Source organism: Pristis pectinata, chromosome 11, assembly GCF_009764475.1.
Source record: "Pristis pectinata isolate sPriPec2 chromosome 11, sPriPec2.1.pri, whole genome shotgun sequence".
Taxonomy (NCBI): Eukaryota; Metazoa; Chordata; class Chondrichthyes; order Rhinopristiformes; family Pristidae; genus Pristis; species Pristis pectinata.
Window position 1 is genome coordinate 18673105 of NC_067415.1, and position 15660 is coordinate 18688764.

General features: G+C 37.2%; 1 protein-coding gene across 2 annotated transcripts in view; it reads right to left on the reverse strand.

Annotated features, from left to right (window-relative positions):
* The window catches only part of LOC127575780 (F-BAR and double SH3 domains protein 2-like), a 171517-nt gene that overhangs the window by 32894 nt on the left and 122963 nt on the right, over positions 1–15660 (reverse strand). Inside the window, exons 10-13 of one of the 2 annotated variants that reach the window (XM_052025862.1) lie at positions 13288–13383; positions 9443–9514; positions 2610–2726; positions 2058–2162 (exon numbers count right to left, since the gene is read on the reverse strand). In XM_052025862.1, the coding sequence (XP_051881822.1) occupies positions 2058–2162; positions 2610–2726; positions 9443–9514; positions 13288–13383 (390 nt within the window). The remainder of the gene's footprint in view (positions 1–2057; positions 2163–2609; positions 2727–9442; positions 9515–13287; positions 13384–15660) is intronic. The other variant, XM_052025863.1, reaches the window with a different exon arrangement.

Genomic DNA, 15660 nt, shown 5'->3' on the forward strand with positions numbered 1-15660 from the left:
ACAAAGTCAAACAGTAATGCCTAAATGCTGCAGTTATCTATAACAATCATTATTAATTACAACTTTAGTTGAGCACACAAATAAGAAAGCAGACTTTTATATTGTGCAGTGTATGCATGACTCAACAGCAACCTCTTTATAAGATTTCTTCACTTGCTAATAGGAAGCAATTTTCCCCATCTCACTTGCCCAAGATCATAACTCATTCCTTTCAATTATCTACTTAGCTGATATCATTAGTTGAGTTTTCCCAAATTACATCACTGAAAACTGTTCCAAGTCCTTTTCTGCCCTGAATGTTGATCAAAAATGTTAAGCATATGACCAAATAGAATATCAGACATCTCTCAACTCTAAATCTTTCTTCAAAAAAAGTAAAGATTTAAAAATTCCTCAGAGTATTCCATCTTAAAACCCTTTCCTTTCAGTAAACACCAATATGATTTTATGATAAAAGTAGATATTTATAAGTTTTAAAATTAGACTACAAAATTCTTTGTTGGAAGTCTATTCCATTGTTTGTTACACTAATTAAAGGACTGGAGATACAAATTTCTTCTGAAGAGATAGGTGATCTATTGGGTCAAAACACCAAGTTCTACGAGGGTACCAGTAGACTGATAAAACACAAATGTGACATCCGCCCTGGTGAAGAAGGGAGGAAGAGAATAAAAACCAGCAAACTATACACCAGTTAACTTAACATCTGTTGTTGGCAAGATGCTGGAGTCTATAATCAAGGAAGAAATATCTTATCATTTAGAGAAGCTACATGCAATCAAACCAAGTCAACCTTGTTTTATCAAAAGAAAATTATGTTTGGCATATTTGCTGGAGCTCTTGAAGTTGATAGAGAAGAACTGGTAGTTACAGCGTATTTGGATTTCCAGAAGCCATTTGATAAGATGCCTCCTAAAAGGCTGGTGCTTGAGATAATAGCTCACTGTATTGGGTGTATGTTAGCATGGATTCATTATTACATACAAGTTAGAGTCAGAATAAAAGGTATTTTTCAGGTTGAAAGGATACAACTAGTGGAGTGCCCCAAAGATCACTTCTTGGCCCTCAATTTTTTACTATCTATATTAATAACTTGGAGAAGGGAGAAAGGGGAAGCATATAAGGTATCCCAGCTTGCTGATGACAAAGGTAGATGGAAAAGCATATGGTGATGAGAATATTTGGACTCTCACAGGATATAGATGGGTGGGGGGGGGGGGGGGAGTGTAGGGGTTAGGGGCTCTTATTTTCCAATGTTCTTGTGAGACAGACTAATTTTGCACCATTATTACTGACACAATTAAACTGAAAAACTAGTTTCCAAAGTTTGAAAAATTTGTAGATTTTATAAAAGAGTCAGTATCTCTGTGCCTCTGTTCACATTTTGGATCAAAAATGTAAGAATCCAACACAATTTTTAAATGTATTAATGTCACTTTGAAGGAAGCCGTATTTGTTTCAGATAACTCATGTGCAACTACTTGCATGCGATTTAACTGTGAGCAATTTGCCCCATCAGTTTCAAGAGTAATAGGTGCTTTGGCTTCCTTTAGTTTAGCAGCCACTGATCATTTCTTCTGCCTGTCTAAAACACAAGTTCCCATTGAAGCCAATGAGCATATCCAAAAATGCATGCAAAACTGTACACTTCCACAACTAAAAAAAATTACCTCTTAAGACGCAAGAGCTAGATGCATTTTTGTTAAATTACAGTTATTTATTACTTCTACTCCTCAACTGACAAAGCCCAGAATTTAAGACATTTCAGTAGAATGTGATGTAGCAATGTTATTACTACTGTAGAACATGCAAATAAATAGGAAAGAGAATTAACCAACATTGTGATATTTTGCTAAGTAAATATTCTTGATGGCAATTTCAAGTAAGGAATGGAGATATATGAACACAAACACACATACTAAAAATGGAATGGTTTATATTTTCCATTCATTATTTACTACATTTAGCAAAGTCACAATCCAATACAATTACTCCATGCATTAATCAGTATCCACATTCCTTTTGGAAAGGTAATTTTCTGCCCTTATTTTTCTTACCTCAGCCTTCCGTATCGTTTCTCTAGCCTCTTCTACTTTTTGTTCTAATTCCATTCGTCCTTGTTCCGAGACCACAGTTCCTTGAGCTTTTAGATCTTCCAGAGTCTGTAAATTAAAAAAAATCAAATGACCCTATAAATCATAGTAAAATAAAGCAAATTTGTGATTTTGTTATGTCAAGGATTGAAGGACAAACAAGATAGGCTCAAAACATAAACATTGTTCATGACTAAGTCAATGATACGACTTGCATGTTGGATAGGCAATTTTGATAGGTAATAAGAGCTTCATCCCCAGAATGTGAGTAACTTGGCCTATTAACAGATGTCAATAAAGGTAAACACATGGGATTAGTACTATACATTAACATCTTAAATGAATCCAAATTGGTTCTGCTTTTAAAAACAATGCTGTGAAACAGACACAGTAATGTCAACCAGGACTAGGTTCATTTTTGCACAATTGCTCTAAACTAGACTTGCATGTTTAGTCAAGGACAGCCAAGTTTATTTTACCAAAATAAGGTAGATTATTTCTATTTTTCCCACTTACCCTCTGACCATGGATTATTGTTTTATGTTCCCGTGCAACACGTGTTGCCCATTTACGAGCCTCCTTGTTCAGGCTGTGCTCCTCAGTGGTTCCAGATTCATTCTCCAACTGCCGACTCTGTAACAGGTTGCCCATAAGGATGACCAAGAACACAATTTTTTCACCTTTTCTATGAAGTTTGTTTGCATTCAAGCATGTTTTTTTTAAAGAAAAATCTCTAACTTACATACCAAGAGATACTGAAATTTATTCTGTTGTATTTGTAAAGATAATATGCAGAAAAGCGAGGAGGACATTGGAAATTGGTTCATAAAACTGCATTATGAAACAGCAAAAATTCTCTTTTCACAGGAATACAATAAAAGTTTATTTATAAGTCTTGAAAATTATTTTTATAATGGAAGCATCTATAGAATGAACAATAAGGTGAGGTCCCAGAGGACTGGAGAATAGCTAGTGTTGTTTCCAAGTATGAGGAGGACAATATAGAAAAACTAGGAAATTATAGGCAGTGAGCCTTACATCAGTGGTAGGGAAATTACTGGAGAAGATTTGTAGGGATAGGATCTACTCGCACGTGGAAAAGCATAGACATATTTGGGATAGTCAGCAGTGTGGCTTTGTGAGGGGGAGGTCATGTCTTACAAACTTGACTGAGTTTTTATTTGAGGTGACAAAGATGATTGATGAAGGCAGGGCAGTGGATGTTGCCTACGTGGACTTTAGTAAAGCTTTCAACAAGGTTCCTCATGGTAAGCTGATCCAGAGATGAACGTGGGATCAATGGAGACTTGGTAAATTGGATTCAAAACTGGTTTGGCCATAGAAGACAGAGGGCAGTGGTGGAAGGGTGCTATTCCTCTGGAGGTCTGTGACTAGTGATGATCCTAAGGATCAGTGTTTGGCCTCTGTTGTTTGTGATATACATAAAATATATATCATAAACAACAGAGGCCCAAGACAAACAGAGAATGAAAATGTAGGTGGGCTGATTTGTAACTTTGCAGATGACACAACAATTGGCAGAGTTGTGAATAGTGAGGAAGGTTGTCAAAGGATTCAATAAGATATAGACCAGTTGGAAATGTGGGCAGAGAAACGGCAGATGGAGTTTATTCTGGACAACTGTGAGGTATTGCACTTTGGGAGGTCAAATGCAAGAGGAAAATACATCATGAATGGCAGGACCCTTTGGAGCACTGGTGTGCCCAGGGGATCTTGGGGTGCAAGTCCATAGCTCCCTGAAAGTGGCAATATGTAGATAGGGTGGTAACGAAGGCATACAGCACACTTTCCATCATCAGTCGGGGAGTTGAGTATAAAAATTGGGAAGTCATGTTGCAGCTGTATAAAACTTTGGTTAGGTCACATTTGGAATAGTGTTGCCTGGATTAGAGAGTATTAGCAATAAGGAGAGGTGGACATACTTGGATAGTTTTCTCTGGAGCATCAGAGGGGGGCATGACCTGATAAAAGTATATAAAATTATGAGAGGCATAGACAGGGTAGATAGAGTCCTTTTGCCAGAATGGAAGTGTCAAATACTAGCTGGCATACATTTAAGGGTAAGATTTAAAGGAGATGTGCAGGGCAAAACACCTGCTTTTTTTTTTACACAGAGAGGTGCCTGGAATGTGTTACCAGGGGAGATGGTGGAACCAGATATGATATTAATGTTCAAGAGGTATTTAGACAGGCACATGAACAGGCAGGGAATAGAGGGATATAGACAGGGAGATGTGCAGTTTAAGTTGGCATTATGGTTGGCACAGACATTGTGGGCTGAACAGCCTGTTCCTGTGATATACTATTCTATGTTCTGTGGCCAATCAGCATCTCAGAACACAAAGCTGGAAATCATGGGGATGTTAGCCAAGCTGACTTTAAATGAGTGCAAAATCCAAATCCACAAAACTAGCTTGGCCAGATATTCAGTCTGAACTCTCAGGTCATGATGCTATGACACGAATAGATATTACTAACCACATACATGCAGGTCCATTGATTAGTGGCTGATTATTCAATTCTGGTCACCTCATTATAGGATGGATGTGGAGGCTTTGGAGAGGGTGCAGAAGAGGTTTACCAGGATGCTACCTAGATTAGAGGGCATGTGCTATGGGGAAGTGGTTGGACAGGCTTGGATTTTTCTCTCTGAAGTGGCGGAGGCTGAGAGGAGACCTGATAGAAGTTTAAAAGATTACAAGAGGCAGAGTAGACAGCCAATATCTTTTTCCCAGGGTCGAAAATTCTAATACTAGAGGGCATGCATTTAAGGTGAGGCGGGGCAAGTTCAAAAGGAGTTGCACAGGGCACAGAGAGTGCTGAATGCCTGGAATGCACTGCTAGTGGTGGTAGTGGAGGCAAATATGATGATAGAGCCTCTTAAAAAATCTTAGACAGGCACATGAATGTGGAGAGAATGGAAGTATATGGACATTATGTAGGCAGAAGGGATTAGATAGGCATTTAATTAGTTCGGCACAACATCATGCTGTACTATTTTATGTTCTACAATGTCAGGGAAAAAGAAAGAATAGAGAGATAGATGCAATAGAGCCTCAGTTTTCTGCCTCAACCTAATTTGGAGAGTTGATTTCAAAGCTTCCCCCAAACTCATTATCCTTTGAGGTGACTAGCAGTGGACCTCCCACCTTGCTGTCCAATTGGTCAAGCCAAGAGAAGTTTCTGGAAGGCAACAGAAGGGTATAACTAACCCCCATAGCAAGCTACAGGAGTGATAACTCTGCCCTGGTGGTCAGCAGTGAATAAACCCCGACAGCAGCCACTGAAGGCCTACTTTGAGGGCTCCATCGGGGCGAAGATGGCATAAGCGCCACCTGAAGCAGGGGACCAACCTTCGTGAAGAGCAGAGGACCCTGGATTCCAGGAGTCCAGAGAAAACACCTGTGACTGCCCCAAAGTGTAATGGATAGCATTTGGACTCGGGACAGATAGTTAGCACCCAAGTTAAGTATTGCGTGTGTGAATAAAGCTGCATTTGCAACAGGACCCGACTTATGTCCTTTCGTTTGCTTCAAAAGTATAAAGCACATGGGTAAAACGCACTTAAAGGAATATTGGTCAAAGTGCTCAGAAAGAATAAGAGTAACAGTCCTAAGACAAATGGGTTTGATAGTTAACATGTAAACCATGTTTATATTACAAACTTATGACGCTTGTGGGGGAAGAAAAACATTTTTCTTTTAGATAAACAACTAAGTATTTTGCCTCCTCCATTTACTGCAAAAACACTGGCAAATGGGGGACAGTTAAATTTAGGGGAGGTGGGCAACAGAACATTTAAAAACATATAATCTCCAGCTCTCTATGTAACTGACATAAGAAACACAGCCCTAGGCAGTCAAGAAGTTATTGTGTGTGTTCTGGAGATTTGATTATAGTTAGAAGTGGCATTGTAATATCAAATGAGTAAAAGGGTAAACAATACTTCTGCTTACTCTCAGATTTGAAACGGACTGATTGAGACAAATAAAAAGAGCAGCAAGTTTTACCACACACCCGGAGCATGCAAAGCACCAGTGTACCCAGTTCTATCATCAGCTATTTTAATAATCCACTGCTAAAGACCAACAGGCAAGGTCTAACAAATTCACCTTCAACCCTCTCTGTTTGGATTTATGAATAACATTTTAAATCAGGTAACATTCAATGCCTACTGTCTTAATATCCTGGTTAGCTCCACATTGTCTGTAAGCAATGCATTTAAAACCAGTGTCTGGAAAATCTGTTCCATATAATAACAGACTTGTATGCAGTTGGCATCTGTCGCATTCTAACTTCACTCAAGCAAATTCATCACTTTTAATTTTAAAAGCAGGCAAGGTTATTCTAAATTAGCTTCTAACTGACCCAAGGAATGCACAAATTCCTTTGATTAATATTGAAAATCTAGAAAGTCTGTCTAAAATTTACATACCAAAGAACATTAGAATTGTGTTACATTTATTAAAAAAAATATGAACAGCATCAGAAGTTTCTGACGAGGGAGTATCTTTTGAAAAGCTAGTCTGACTTCCAAATAATCTGAAGATATGCAAAAGACAATAGTTAGCTTCCAGGCAAATAATTATATACCTCACTGCCTTTAAAATGTCACAATAATTTCACACAGCTATGCTTTAGCAGCAGAACACTGCATAATTTTGCAGTGAATACCACAAAAATATGTAGTTTTACACCCTAACACCCTTCATTTTATAAAATTGCATATCTTCAGATCTACCAGGAATGGTGCCATAGGAGAACCATTACTGCCCTAAAACAGAGGAAGTAAGCCAAGACTGCAATTTGCTGATTTTCAATTGACTTCGGCTACAATCACCAGAACACTCCTTTTGTTCTTTTGCAAAAAGGATTCCAGCAATGCTTACTTTAATAAAATCATCATCTACTAAAATAGCAATATTCTACAGTATATCCTTGCATGATAAAATGCCCCAACACACTTCATACAGTACAATCAAACCTAATTTGGCATCTATTCCAATAAAGACATTAATGCAAGTAAATGAATACGTGGTCAAAGAAATAATTTCCAAGCAGCATCTTTAAAACAAAGGGGAGATGAAGAATTTGAAGAGGAAATTCTAGGTATTATGGCTTAGGCAGCTGTGAGCTTGACCACCACCAGAATGGTGGGGAGAAGGAAGTAGGGAATCGATGGGAGTATATTTGGAGGATTGCAAGCATCTCAAGATTGTAGGGCATAAAACAATTTGAATAGGGGGATGAGAATTTTAAAATTAAGACACTGGTGGACCAGCAGCAAACTTGGGTCACAAGTGAACACAACTCAGGATACAAGCAGCAAACTTTTGGTTGAGGTCAGATTATTCAAACAGACCAACCAGGAGAAAAGCAGAATAGTTGATTCTGGAGTTAACAAAAGCAGCATTAAAATCTTTTAAAATAAGGTAAAAATAAAAGAAATTAAAGGATTTATATAGATAATGATATCAGAAATTTCAGCTTTCAAGAAAAGTAACATCTGAATACTTCATAACAAAGCAAGCATAACTCCCTGATAAAGGAAAAAAAACTATGCAACAACAAAAAATATCTCCATATTTGGTTGGTGATAATATCTGTTAAAAGAAAACAGATGTTTCCATTGATCCATAATGAAGTGTCAAAAGTCAAAATAGCAGGAGGAATTCATTCCTCTGCAGACTGCAGAAAGCCCATAATACTCCACTTTGTTACAGTGGAAGCCAATGAATTAAAGGAAAATGTCTAATAAGTATCTTCTGTAGCTCTAATACTTAGCTAGAATAAGCTAACAGTCTGCTTTCTAGAATTAATTAACTGTTATTTGAAAACATAATATCCAGAATCCAAATGACTTAAATAGAATTCCAGAGTATGACTTCCTGTAAATTTCATAATGTTAACTATTCTGATGAGTCGGTTACAATAACTTAAGTGCATTGAACTATATAGCTTCCAATTCAGAATTTTAAAATGAAGGACCTTTAATTTGGCTGGGGGCGGGGGGGGGGGGGTGGTGTCAGAGGGGGATGGAGAGAAAGATCAACAGGTGGAGCAGGTGGGGGGAGGAGGAAGAGGAGGAGGAGAAGGAAAGGGTTCCAAGTGGGGAGGATCGACAGAGGACACGCAGCATTATTTTTTTCCAGTGCAAGTTGCTTTCTGGCATACAATAACTTGATTGTTGCAGAATGCTGCTTTCAATAATTCAACACAAAACGTTAGTAATTTAAACTACTTCACGCTTTGGGAGTGGTTGGAATTTTCTGATATTGTTTGGCAGTACATATAATATTATCAAGTAATAAATCAGCACTGTAATGTGCAATTTATGTTAATTATACCCATGTTCTGTGACACCAATACTTATGTAGTTATTGCTAGTGATCTAATGAACTGTAAAACTAAGGATAAGATGTACATCCACATCATGGCTTCTAATTATATTTTAGATATCATCATTGATAGAAATATTTTACCAAGACACCTTCAGAATTACTGATTGCTATCTCAAAAACTGGCACATTATTAGAGCTACAGAACAGGTTGACCACTACTTTCAGTTCCCATTTATTGTCCATATACTAAATCGTCTCATGAAATCTATCAGGATGCCATTTGTGATCCAGGCTTCAGCACAAGACTTCACATGGAAAAGTAATTAGGTACTTTAGATGCAAAAATATGAAAACAACATTTCTAATTGCTAGTCATAGGAGAAAATCAGTGAAAATTAAGTAATCCATTAAGGATGACTGCTATTGAATGCTATCATTGTGATCACAAGTACATTATCAATGGCATCTCTTTGACCATATTAAAGCTTTAAGATTATTAAGTATTTATATTACAGTTTCTCATTGTGAAGCAAATAGAAATCATCTTGCAATCAAGTAACATTTGTATTGATTAGTTGGCAATATGCCTAATTCCTTTTAGCATCCTGAAAGCTTATGTCTCCATGCAAATAACAAGGGTGCAACACAACTGCAACATATGCCAGGCTGTGATACAGTAAGAATCCAATGTATAAAAATTATGCACAATGTTACTTAATGGAATTCAGTGGAACAATTTTTGACACATTTATAGCACATCTGGAGCAGTGCCAAATTTAATGAAACAATATCAAAAGTTTCCAAGTGGAAATATTTCATTTTATTTTTAATGCCAATTCACAAGCTTCCAGCATTTATGCAATAATAATTAGGTAGCACAGCCTCTTAGAACTGTTGCCGTTGCCCTTCAAAAGATGTCAATTTCTCCACATGCACACCAAACTTTCACCACAGAACACTGAGCACACAAGGAGAGTGTGTGTGTACCTCTGTTAAAGTCATTCTCAAAGTGCTGATGGGTGAGAGGTCAATATCCACAAGCTGCACGGTGTTAAAACTCTGAGCAACAGAAATGTTAATAGGACAAAATGAACATGTTAGTTTTTACACACAGTGTAGTTAAAATAAAAGCAGCACAAATAATACAGCATCTGGGTTATTCATGCCTTTTCTTAGTTTACATGTAAACTGTCCAACCACTCCAAAATAATACAGCATTTTCACATTCAACCAAATTCATAGGCAAAATTATATTCTTAAAAATAACAACTGGCAATAAACTGACATTCAATTTTCTGTCAAAATAATTTAAGAGAACAGTAATTATTTTCTACAAATCAAACTTGGACATATATGCATGGCATAGGCATAAGTAAACTCAATTTAGAAGAACAAGGGCCTGATAACTTGGTGAGCGGATGTATGCTACATAAAGAACCGATTGTTGATAATATTTACTATTAATTTCAGTGCTGATATGGAAAGATGAATGTTGGAATAATGTTTTTAACCATCCTTAAAGCAAACAAAAAATCTCAGTCAAACATATGGTTATTTGAAGATAATTTTTATTATCTTCTGATACGTGATTACTAAAGCCTAAAAGAAACAGGTCAGTACCATTAATCAATGAGCAAAAATTACTTCAATTCTATTTAATTTGGACAATTTGGTACAATAGTTAAATTTTAGATGAGTAACCCATGATGCAGAGACCTTAGCTCAAATCCCACCATGACAGCTATGGAATTTATTTTTTTTAAACTTACAATATAGACTTCCACAATACTACTGGATTGTCATTAAAAACCCACCTTATGTACATCAAGGGAGGAAATCTGTCATCTTTCTCTAGTTTAGCCTATGTGAATCTGGGCATAAAGCAATGTAGTTGAATCTTAAAAGTCCTCTGAAATAGCCTTGTAAGGCATTTTACCCAAAGGAATTTAGGAATGGGCAATAAATACTGACATCGTCAGCGATGTCCACATCCCAAAAAAAACTAGAGCACATGTACAAAATTCTCGTCTAAACTTAGGGGATTAAGGAAATAAAACATTCTCAGGAGAGAGAGAACACATGAAAAAGCTTTTTGTGCAAGATCAACCAAACACATTGAAAGGAAGCTGGACTGTTACCTTGACAAGCAATTTTAAAAGTTAAGAGATCATAAAGCATTGTTCAATTTGCTTTTTATGCATGAGGTACAGAGACAGATTCAGTGCTTCTTAAAGAGGGCAAAAGCAAATGGGTGACATCAGCTGCCTCCTCAGTTCAGGGACAATCAAGGACAGACAATAAATGCCACAATATCCAGGGACAAACATGGATATATACATTTAAAAAAAGATTATAATCAGAGAATCTCTAATAGAAAAATCAAACCTGCTTTGATGAGATCATCTCATCTCTAGAGAGCATAGGTCCAATCTGCTTAATCTCATCACATATTACAAACATGCCATCCCAAGAATCAACCAAAAGATAGTCATCCCAGGATTACAGCCCAAATTGATACATGGTGAAGTAATGCAGAAAGGAGGGTTTCAGATTCTTGGGGCTTTGGAAATCATTTCTGGGGGCAGGAGTAATGGTATTAAATGAAAAGACGGCACCTGAATATGGCTAGAACCAATGATCTTCCTAAATGGTTACAGAAGGTTTAAACTAAATTTGGCAGAGGAAGGGACCAAAAAAGTATCACAGAGCAGTCATGATAATAGAGATTATAATGATAATATGATACTAACAACAGCGAAAATATTCAGAGGTAATTGTATGGACTACATTGAGAAAAATAGGAAATGTGATTAAGTGTTACATTGTATATAAATCAGTCTAACTGATAAGATTGTTAATCCTACAAGGCTGCATGCAATTTATGATATAATTATATTAACAATGACAAAGACATGGCCCAAACAAGAGGAGGAATAGGTTCTCAATGTTCCTGTTTAGAAGCTATGCAAGAAAATTGGGAAAAGAAAAGAATGGGAGGAGTGGGTGTGGCAGTATTGATTAAGATGTTACAGTTCTCAGTAGAAGGGACATACTAAGTGGTTCTGGAAGCGGGGAAGACAGCACATTCTAAGCGTGAAGGAAGTTATTCAGTTAATATACAAATAGGTCATTAAAACTGTGATAGAATTTTAAAGCTTAACAGGGAAGCAAAGAAAAATTACAAGATTATCAGGCAATATTAAATTGCTAAAACACTTCACACACACACATAAATTAAGAGGATTCCTGGAGAAAAGGTTGGACTGATTAAAAGGACCCAAAGGAAAACCTTCATGTAGAGGCAAACATGTCCAAAGCACCAAATGTGTAATTTATAAAATTAGAAACAATCTTACGATCCACACTGGATACAGGACTAGCCAGAGGATTGAACTGTTGCTAATGTTAACCACTATTCACAAGAGGTAACAGGGAAAAGCCAAGAAAATACAGGCCAGTCAGTGCAATATTGATTATTGGAAACCATTGTCAAAGGCAAAATATACTTTCACTTGAAAGGCATGTGTTAATCATACAGTTGGAATAAATTTGCTAAAGGCAATAAATCTCTAATAACCTCAATAAATCTCTAATAACCTCAATCAAATTCTTTGATGAGGTACCAGAGAGGGTTATCACTGGAAAATAACATTTTCCCCATAAAAGTGCTAGCAATAACCATCTGTAACAAAAGGGTCTAACCATCTACCTTCACCAATGGTAAAGCCATTGAATGTCAAGTCCTCCATGCTCAAAATCCTGATGGTCACTATTGACTAGTAACTCAAATGAACCACAAATACTGTGGCTATAAAAGCAGGCTAGAGGTTGGGTAATTGTGCAAAAACCAACTCACTTCTTGAAATCCCAAAGCCTTTGTATCATACAAGGCACAAGTCAGGAATGTGATAAAATAATCTCCACTTGACTTAGTGATTTTAGCTCCAAACAAGAAGCCCGACAGCATCCAGGACAAAGCAGCCCCCATCACTGACATCCCATCCACCACCCTGGATATTCATTCTTTCCGTCATCGGCATATAGGGATGGCAGTGTAGAAAGTCTACAAAATGCACTTCACTAACTTGCCTAATCTACTCCAAAAGCATTTCCGAAACCCATAATGTCTGTCACCAAGGTTGCCCTTCAAGTTGCACACCATCTTGATTTCAGAAATATATTGCTGATTTGTTATCAGTGCATTTAAACCCTGGAACTTCCTACCAAATGACACTTTAGGAGTACCTTCACCAGAAACTCTAAGGGCAATTAGAGTGGTACAATAAATGCTGGCCTTACCAGCGACACCAAGAGCATGAAAAATTAATGGCTCTGTAGGATTAAATAGTGAAAGAGCTGAAATTATAATCTGTTAAATAAACCGATGGGATTAAATTCTGCTGTCATGTAAACTGATACCATCATGAGCAACTCTGGCCTTTTTCTCAACACCTAATTTAGTTACGGCTGTTTTCCAATTTATAAAAGATATTAAAATTTTAGCAACTGCCTTTAATTCCTTCAAGCATTATTTCATAAACAGTGTTACTGGTTTCATCCTCCATGCTTCAGGAATCTTTTCTCAAAAATCTAATGATCAGATGGGTGATTTTATTCTGTATGTTACACAAAGAACAAACCTATCAATTATTCAAAGTTAAAATCGGCTCCAGAATTCTTCCCCATCAACTATCTGATGTTTAAAACCATAATTGGTTCTAAAGAGCCATTCTTATAAATCTAAGTTTTTGTTAACAACTTGGGTTAGAGGGAATGAAGGACATCTTTGTATTAGCCATTAACAATAATATTTCTGAATAAGTGAATCTTACCGTATCATTATCACTAGGCTGGAACTGGAATGACTGTGGCTTCTGGAAGACTGGGTTTTCTTGCAGAAAAAGCTGCAGATTGTAATCTTGTAACCCCTGAAATAAATTTATCACCAAATGTTATCATCACTTGATCAAGGGTATTTAAGCAAACAGTGCCATGTCAGCGTTTGAAAAACATATGGAAAGCATATACCCTTTGTATAGCAGTACAGGCCATCCCAGGGTAATGAACGGGTTCCATTTTTACACGTCTTTAAGTCGATTTTGTCCACAAGTTGGAAAATACACAAAAAAAAATCACTTGATATTACAACCATACCTCCACAATATTGTAAAGAATGATATCAAAAGCACATAAGACTGATAAGAACAATTACTCAAAGTGGAGAGAGACAAAACTAATTTTGCTGAACATATGAATGAATATATGTATATACAGTGGACTTTTGAATTTAATAACATTATGGGAGCTCATTCTTTTGTAGGGGTCAGCTGTTCTTAACCTGGGGATTGCCTATACTTGTCCAATTTAAGTGATACGTTAATCCTGTACCTGAACTATTTGTGTGGTTGAGAGCACATTTATAAATTTACTTCTCCAAAACCAAACCTATTAAAACAGTTACGTCAATCACCAAAACAAAATAAACACAACAATAATCAAGTTACTTTCTGACTATACTTGGCTGCAAGGCAAGAATGGGTTGAAGAACTTTAGATTCTAACTACTGGGAAGCTAGCAATCTGTTTAATTGTCACATTGGAGCATAATCAAAAGAATGAGATTGAGAGCAGTTTAATATTGAAGTCTTTGTCTTCTAATTCTTGTTGAAGCCATCTGTAAAATGGGAGTCTGGGGAAAATAATAGCTCTAGTAGAAACACAGAAGCCACACAGCAACAAATTTCAAGAAATTAACTTTCAAAGAATTAAAGTCAGCCTGTCACATTAGATTCAATTCTAAAATTATACTAGGAATTTCTGCTCAATGAAGAAAAAATACAAAAAACTACAATGACTTCACCCTGTAATTAAACATTTGCAAGTCCTGCACAAATTAAACATACAAATTAAAATTTACCCAAAGGTTTCTCTCTGATGCTTTTAAAATCAACCAGAAGCAGGCTTCTTACACTCATTTTCTTTGGTTCAGTTATATGGTTTTCTCTCTCAAAAGTTGGGAATTTTTTTTCTGGGCAGATTCAACTCCCATCACAGCACAGTGCTTAATTTTACACGCCTGATCCAGGGCAAAATACCCAAGTTGTCACATCGTTGTAAAATTCCACTGGGTCATCAAAATCCTTCGTGAAAGGGAAACTTTCAATCTCGCACAATTTGACCAGCATGTGAATCCAGGTTCTCAATATTTTGATGACTCTTCCTCCTCTGACCTACTCTAGCAAGAACTAATCACTGCATAAAGTGGCCCACCCTCATTTTAGTTGGAATGGACAAACTAATGACTTGCACCCTCCCTAGTACTTCTCACATCTGGTGAATAAAAATGAGGTTGTTTAATTATCTGCTTTTAGGCCTTGTCCTGCTCTAGATTCAACCATCAGGATGGGTATAATATCCCTCCTTGCCTATATGCAGCTACATCTGTAACTTTTCTGGATGGGATTAACCTTCATTCATTTTCCTCCTCCAAAAGTCTATGATTTGTCCTTGCATGGGGGCAAACATATCCAACTGTTATCTGTTCCTATCACCAAGGACCCTTGAAACGTCCTTATAAGCACAGCTTCGGTGTGTGCATCTTTTTTAATACTGCTATTGACTGAAACTCTGGCACCAAAAGAAAATAAACAAATCCAGCTTTACGTTTATAGAAAGTAAAACAAACTGAAATCTTAGAAAGAAAACTAGAGAAACAAAGGACTGCAGATGCTGGAATCTAGATGATAAACACTATGATGCCGGAGAAACTCAGCAGACCAGGCAGCATCTGTAGAGAAAAGCAGGCAGACAATGTTTCCGGTCGGGACCCTTCCTCAGGACTGAAGATAGGAAATGGGGAAGCCCAATATATAGGAGGGGAAAGCAGAGCAGTGATAGGTGGACAAAAGAGGGGAGGCTGGGTGGGCCCAAGGTGGTGATAGGTAGGTGCAGGTAAGAGATAGTGAAAGGCAGGTGTAGTAGAAAGAGAGATAGGCTAGGAAAAGGAAGAAAAGAAGCATGGAGGAGTGTGGGGAATTGCTTAAAGTGGTAGAATTCAATGTTTATGCCTCTAGGCTGCAAGGTTCCAAGATGGAAAATAAAGTGCTGTTCCTCCAGTTTGCGCTTGAAATTCTCCTGGCAAGGAGGCGGCCGAGTACTGACATATCTATGATAGTGTGGGAGGGGGAGTTGAAGTGACTGGCAACG